This window comes from Necator americanus, chromosome III (assembly GCF_031761385.1).
Source record: "Necator americanus strain Aroian chromosome III, whole genome shotgun sequence".
Taxonomy (NCBI): domain Eukaryota; kingdom Metazoa; phylum Nematoda; class Chromadorea; order Rhabditida; family Ancylostomatidae; genus Necator; species Necator americanus.
In genome coordinates this window covers 8,159,105-8,167,148 of record NC_087373.1, presented here as the reverse complement: position 1 = coordinate 8,167,148, position 8,044 = coordinate 8,159,105, and the positions used below count along the sequence as shown (strand labels likewise).

General features: G+C 35.6%; 1 protein-coding gene across 2 annotated transcripts; it reads left to right on the top strand.

Annotated features, from left to right (window-relative positions):
* Positions 1-620: 620 nt before the first annotated feature.
* RB195_008933 (uncharacterized protein) lies at positions 621-7,784 on the top strand (the record flags this gene model as incomplete). 2 transcript variants are annotated; one of them, XM_064195689.1, is made up of 4 exons in its annotated part: positions 621-642; positions 3,493-3,650; positions 4,757-4,902; positions 7,625-7,784. In XM_064195689.1, 4 exons carry the CDS (start codon positions 621-623, stop codon positions 7,782-7,784), a joined length of 486 nt encoding a protein of 161 aa, XP_064046834.1. The 2 variants fall into 2 exon arrangements, with proteins under 2 accessions (XP_064046834.1, XP_064046835.1); XM_064195690.1 differs by lacking the exon at positions 621-642 and adding an exon at positions 2,690-2,780.
* Positions 7,785-8,044: the final 260 nt, after the last annotated feature.

Sequence of the window (8,044 nt, the reverse complement as noted above, 5' to 3'; positions counted from 1 at the left end):
AACTCTCTTCCGTTAGCTTTTGCTTTCTCTGCTTAATTATTTCACATAACACATACATATGATAGCACGCTATCCACAAATATTTTCAAAACTAGGTTGTGCTCATAAAATCAGGAAAAAAGAACCATTGTTCGAAAATGTATCAAACTCTGAGCCCGGGACTACTTCCTTCCATACTTCCTTCTATAAACTAATACTATTACTTAATCTCTCATTTATGTATATAAGTTAAAGTTAATTGTAGCTGTTGGCTATTTGTACTAATTTCTTAAGCAAAATCTTTTTCTTTGTGATACCATCCTTGCTCACCTGTTTCCAATGTTTTTTTTCCCTTATAAAACGGTTCAATGTTTGGGATTGAAAGCAGTTCACAAAAATCTTCCCTTATCAACCAATTATAAATCGGCACTGGAAAAACTCGACATTGACCGGAATGCGCTCACAATCACGCTTTCCCATCGCTGAAGCAATTTTCGTGTCATAAAACTGATCTCACAAAACGTGTGATTGTGCGATTATGTTGTAAAGAGAGTGTTGAGAGTGGAAGTTTAGTTCTCTCGTCGTCGCCGGTCGGATTACGGTAACACGTCATCACTTCTAACCGAAGGTAAATCGTGCCGATGTCGCTGATCGTGCTGCGCGGTGCGCCTTTATTAAGCGCTGTAAACGGACGTGGTTGTAAAATCGTCGCGCACGCGAATCTAGCTGTCGCCGTGTACAGCAAACACGCTCTTTTGAGCGCGCGCGCGTGCGGATATCGCGGCACCGCGCGATGATTGTTCGCTGATGGTCGTGCGAGTACGGTAACAGAAGTTTTTTCGGTGATCCCAGCTGGGAACTGTCGCCCCTCTATTATTTGTGTGAAATAAGTATCATTCTCCAAGAAAAAAACGTCCAAATCTGATGAAACCTCTTGGTAAACCAAGGTATGGATCGTGAACGTTGAGGTAGGAAAACAAATGTCGCCGCTGGCAAAGAGCACCGCCTTTTAATGACACTGAGTGTCATTTTATTGCTCCTTTCTAACATATGCACTTGAGTATCGAATATTGAAGGTCCCTTCAGGAGATTGTAAAAATAAGATTACAAATAAGTGCATATGTTTACAAATATGTCTTAAAAATCAAGAAAAATAAGTGAATTAGAACAAATTAATCAAATCAAGTCGGTTAATCTATTCTATTATCCTTTTTACTCGAGAAAATGTCATCTACGCTGGAAAAAGAATTCTCAAGCATTAATTTTTACATGAAATCCCGTGTTATAAAATAGTGGACTTCAAACCCGGTGCTAAAAGCAAGAAAAATTGAAACCTCTCAGAATTTTTAAATTTTTTTCTTAAGCGTCTGAAAGCGATGATCATTTTAACATTGACCTTGTAGAGCTAATAATTTTTTTCTGCTAAATGTTCATTTTTCGTTCAGCGAATAAAACGTACGCAGGAAATATATATTTTTTATCTTTCATACTTTTCCTGAAAGGTTTTTTTTAAAGTAACAGCTTTTATGATCTGTCGCATATCGCATGCAGAAAAAAATATGCTTTCTCTTCAAACATTTTAATTTTTGTCTTACTTTTTACATAATCCAAAAACAGCAAGGAACATATGCAGATAAAGAAATTAAGTTAAAAACAGAATAACTTTTTTCTGCTGTTCTTTTCAGCACTGTGAAAAACATTTTTCAGAACTGTAAAGATATTGGCTCCTATTTTTTTCTTTATGGATGCTCTAATATTTCCTATTCGCTATACTTTTCATATCCCGAAAAATTCATATGACTAAAAATTGTCATATTTTCTTAGATATAAAAGACAAAGGTATTCTTGACTCTGGATATAGATTTTCCCGTGAATCTATAGAATTCCAAAAAATTTTGCTTTGTATTGCCAACTGTCCACGTACTGCTCATCCACGATTAGTTATTTGACCTATTCAGCTTGATGGGTGGACTTTTCTCCGGGAAAAGTCCAGTATACAGATTATATGGAACGTAAGTATAGGTAGCACAATGGTGAGAGGTTCCGCCGTTGCTTTGCACAGCCAAAAGTTCGGAACTGCCTCAAGCCAACCAATTCTTCAAAAAATCTGAAGGATCAAGAAAATAAGAGCGACTGATCTGATGGATCGATTGGCGCCTGAACAAGTCTCCGTAGAGGATGTATACGCGTCCCATAAACATCCACGATTCAGATCTTGATGTGGAACTCGTTGGTGGATCCCAAGCGGATTGATCAACACTGATCACTTTATTATTTATCCTTTTTATCTAGGATTATGCGAAATTTTACTATATAGCATAGTATAACAATTTTTTCTATATAACACAACATAACATATTATTTTCTATATAACATAAAATATACTTATAAAATATAAATATATAAAATATACATATAAAATATTTTTACTATTGATCATTCATAATAGCGCTTAAAATTCTTGACAAATTCATATTTTTATTATAAGCTTTTTTTTCCGTCACAATAGCCTACAGTAGCTCTATATTTTTTGCCATGGGACATCGGCCACTAATCGCTCAATAATGCGGCAGCAATTAAAATGTCATTTCGTGCACGTGCAATGCACGCTCTTGTGGATAATTTGTGCCTATTAATTAGTCACAAACTGGTAATAAGAAGAAGTAATTGAGACATATACTCAACACACCGTATACCCAACCCGTCGTAAATGTGCACAACACGCTGTGCCGCCGCTGCCGCCGCCGCTGCTGCTGCTGCTGTTGTAGTCACGATAAGCGCTCAGCTCAGCCAGCATCAGTGTTAATTGGGCGCCATTTTCACGATTAAATGTTTTTCCGTTTCGCCTCTCTATGATCGTCAACGAACACACACACACCCACCCACATGTTATGCGTGTTCCGAAATCGAAAATAGCCGATAAGAGCTGAGAGATGGTTTCTTGTAGCGTTTATGAGGTATCGAGCACATCACAGCCACTAATACGGTACGTGGTCATGGTCAACAAATTGCTGGATAGGGATTCAATTACTGATTGTATAAGCTAAGAAAAAACGACTGGTAATACGGTAATCATGAGCGAATTGCTGAAAAAAAAGCTTTATTGAGATTTTAAATCTTTTGGAATCGTTATCCATGTGCCTTAGGCCAGCCGATAGAGGCCGTAGAGCTCTTCGTCCATAGAGCCAGTGCAAAAAAAAAAATAAAATCTTGCTTGTCCTTGACTTTTCAACACGACTTTGAACTCTAAAAGAAAGGAGACTTTCTTGCCTTTTTGATCTAAAATAATTAATTCAATTAATAATAGCCATTATAACTACAAGAATATTCTTACAACAATTACTACAAGGAAAAAAAGAGGAGAATATAAGACGAAAACAATTACACTTACTACAAGAATTTATTATGAATAAATAAATGAAGGCGTGTTTTAATTCACTGCCCATACATTGAATATATTTATTTATTTATTTATTTATTTATTTATTTATTTATTTTATTTTATTTATTTAGATCCCCGTGATGACAGTCAAATTCGACGATATCGCACCGCTTTCTCCCGAGAACAAATTGGACGACTCGAACGTGAATTTGCAAAAGAGAACTACGTCTCACGAAAAACCAGAGGGGAACTGGCGGCGGAATTGAATCTTCCCGAAGGAACCATTAAAGTAGGTGACCATTCTTAGGTTGATTACTTCCTATTCGTACTAACTTATCAAATAAGTTTTTTTGATTCTTAAGAGTAAAAATGTAGAGAAAGAAAGGAAGAATTGAGAGAAAATATACTTCTAGTTAATCTGATAGGACGTAGGATTTTACAGAGGAATTTTCCGTTCACATTTATCTTCACTCAAATTACAATCCACAAGAAAGGACTGCGATTTTCGCAAAAATGTACCCCTTTTCCTTCTCACGAAGCTAAAAAGGGAAATTCTTCTTCTCTTCTTCTCTGTCAGCTCTGAAGAAGACGACGACGCCGAAACATTAGCCGGAATAAAAATCGATAACAATCTTTGTTCGTGCTCCAAAAAAAGTGCTGTCATGCTATGTTGATAGATTTTGAGAAACCTTGCTATACTCAAAAATATAGCCAATCAAAATTTACGTTTAAAATTGCTTTCAGAATGGATCACACTAGTTTTTGTTTCGAGTACTCGAAGCACTTTTTATTTTTCCTAAACATGCTCATCCCGTTTTCTTCGAGTTCTCTAACGCCTTCGTCCTCAAACTTTTTATTCACCTACCGTACCACATTATCTATAATCAGCTACCGTAATCGTCGGCGACGTTGCTGCGGCTGCAGCAGCACGACGTGTGATGGGTGTGTATGTGAGAGAGGGGTGTTGGGGGAAAACTCTTAAGGCGTAATTCATACATCCCCGGGGATCGAGGATTTGACTGCATAAAGCTATATGAAGAGATGTGTTATGCTCGCGGAGATGATTGATGGCATGAGAGGCGGCTTCTGAAGCCATCAGAGACACGAACAGCAGAAGCTACCCGTCATCAGTATTCTGCTGAACATATTTCGAACAAAAAAGAATACAGTACTTTCAAGTGGGATTTTTTTGCGAGGGGAAGAACGGAAATAAATCTCTTCTGCTGTTGTTTTTAGCCCCACAGCAAAAGAAAAAATTACCTTTTTTCAAAGAACAATAGTGATAGGCGGATAACAAATAGAAGCTTCTGTCTTTAGCGAAATATTGGTGATAATATTCTCAAGAAAAAAGAAACCTCTAAGGTTTTCCTCCCACTACTGACACATTTTCTTTAGGTTTGGTTTCAAAATCGACGAATGAAGGACAAACGACAAAAAGTAGGCGGAATCGCATGGCCGTTAATTCCACCACAACTCGCCTACCTTATGCATCCATTCAGTTACGATATGTGGGCGAAAACAGCGTTCACATATCCACCAAGGTAAAATTTAGCTCTTCTCTGAAAATCCATGAAAGGTTGAAATGAAATGATGTGAAAAATTGCCCATGTTCGACTATCTTTGAAGCTCGGCATGTTGGAACGTATGTAGTTTTTATTTGATTTTCTTGAGCTGTAGCCAAGATGATGTGAAAAATGTTTTCTTACATAATACAGTGATGCTCATGTTCACACCACAGAAATATATGTAATACTGTAAAAGTGTACCGTATATCAAGTAATAAGAGTTTTACAAGAAGATTTAGCTCTCCTACTCGTGTAATTAATGTTTTTACTTAGATAAATGTACAACGTGCATACTTGAACAGTTATATGTACAGTGAAAAAAAAACAAAAGCTGCTCAAGTACATTGATTCCGAATTAGAAATTGTTTCACAGAGTGGTTTTGATTTTTTCCAATTGAAAAAGTAACTAAGTCATTCACGTTAATAAGTCCCTCAAACCCTGTACTTATTTTAAGTTATAGAATTGATTTAGCTCAATTACTGACATTGTAGTACTTAAGAGTATTAGTAAGTGTTAGTTTATATTATTATCAATCGTTATTAGAGAATCTGACTTCATCGTTGTAGTTCCATCTTCAAATAATAATTTAACACCAATATACGGAGACAACGGAGGAAAAATCCAGTGATTTACGGTGCGGAAAAATATTTCTTTTTATTACTCCATTCACGCGGTTCACTGGAGTGAAAAAAAAAACGGAAAAGGGCGAGTAAAATAGAATTTGTAAACAAATGAAGTTTTTTGACTTTTTAATTTTGTAATTTTTAGTTAATATTTTGGATGTGTTCATTGTATTTTGAGTAATATTACCATTGCGATTATTGATATATAAGTCAATCGATCGCAAATCTTCCACCAGTTTTGGCTGAATTTTCTAAGTGGAAGTTAACTTTTTCTAAATAAAACTAAAAATAAAATTCGCTTAGATTTAACCAGCAGTTTAGATGTTATTTGCTTTCTGGAACATTATACCTTTTCAACAACATCTTCTCATATCGACATACAGTAGTTTACTATAGGTAACTACAGTACAGTAGTTCATACAGTAAGGAGCTAAATTTACTAAATTTATTTAAATTCGAATTAAACTTGCAAAGAAATGGACAGCACCCAACAAAAAAATCTCCTTTATTCCGTACAAGCAGAATGATAGGTGTTGCGTACAGTATATATGATTTTCTCAGAGTTATTTACCGATGAAAAACTTTCTAGGATAACTTACTGATGAAGAAAATATTTGTAGAATACAGCCTTATTTTGAAAGTGCAACTTTTTCCATTTTGGCTTATTGAAAGAAAAAATTCTGTAATAATTAACTTAGTGGTAATCCGAAAATTGCAAAACAATTAGTTTCTTACTTAACTCAGAAGATAACAAACAAATCATTCACCTGAACTTCCGATACCGTAACCATTCCCACCACATGTGGTGTGTTTGTGTGTGCTTATCGTCGGCTATCGTTGTCAGATTAGAGGTTTTATTAGAAAAATCACCGACGGTGTTAAATCATCAACGAATTTTGACAGATTTACAGCGTACATGCCGACTACGCTACTGGCACACACCACGATAACAACAGTACGCAACAATACGCGTTTGATCGGTGCCGCGTAGCTGAGGTCACGATCCTAAACGTTTGTGTGAAAACAAGATGAACACCCTTAGAGAACTTATGCAACACCTTAATCCTACATAAGCGATATTATAACTAGCGATAACGAGAAATTGTAATATTTAAGTTTATTACGTATTTATTGTTTATTTAGTAATAATTTATTGCGTCCACATACTCATCTTCTATTTAATTTATGATTTTTATTTTGTATATATGTGTGGACGTTGATGTAACGCAATGGTAGAGGGTTCCACTGCAACCGTACGGTCAAAGGTTTGAAATTTCCCTCGGCCAACCAAGTTTTTCATCCCTCCAAGCTCCGAGAAATGGATTCCTTATTTTTCTAAAAAAAAACTATGTTTTTCCTTTACTATTGCCTATCCAAGTTGATCAATTCACTTTTCTAACCAATGTTGAAGAGAGAAACCTTGAAAGATTTTAGTGTATCCCATTCAAGCGGCAGGATAATTTGAAAAAAAAAAGATTTTCTGAATTCGTATTTTTCTAACTGGTTCTAATATGTCTGAATTTATTTATAGAGAGGAAAACTGAGAGAAGAGAATAAAGAATTCACATTTAGGATCTTTACTCTTTCTTTTCTTTCCCAGTTAGAAAAAACTCTAGGTTCTTCCCTCTTATAGGAATTCTCAATTATAAAAAGAAAACCACAAATTTCTGCAAAACGTCTTCACAGCTGCATTGTTTAGCTTTTTTAAACAATTTATCTACAGCTTACAAAGGGGATTTTTATTTTAAAATCGCTAAAAAAATGGAATCATCCTGAAAACATGAATCTGGATCACAACAACGTGCGATAAAACTCTGGAGAAAGCCACAAATTAGCAATGAACACATCTAACGAAACACAGGAGAGCAAAAGTCCAAACAAAGACTTGTTTTGTTCTTTTTTTTTGTTTTCTTTCCTTCTTTCTCCTTTTGCTGCACACCTTTTTTCTTTCTTCTCTAGATTCTCAAATAATTTTGCTTTCATGTTGGAAATGTAGGAAATGTTGAAGGATCTCATTCCACAATTGTAATTAATTGATATTTTTTTCGACTGATAAAATTTTTTCTGCTTTCAGCCCGATGATGCCGCAACGAGTCCCTACAATCCCATTCCCGATCCCAAACGAAGCGTTGAAAACTTCTACGGAAGAGAAATGCGATGAGGTGAAGCCAATAACAATCGCCACCGCTCTCGAGCTGACCACTTCCGCCAACGCATCAACGGAAACAGCATAATACATGTACATATAGCGATAATTCTGCGACTATAAATTGTCATTTAAAAATCCTTCCAAGGAATTATTCAAGTGTGCAATTACAGAAACTTGTCTGACGCTTTCTTCATAGGAGAAAACCGCTTTCTGACCGTATTTAGTGGTGTTGGTATTGTTGTTTTCTCTTATTTTTCTTATCTCTTTGAAAAAAAAAGAACTTTTTCCGAACGTATTTTCTTCGTTCACTGAGGTTCACCTAGGGTATATAGTCTCATTTTCTTT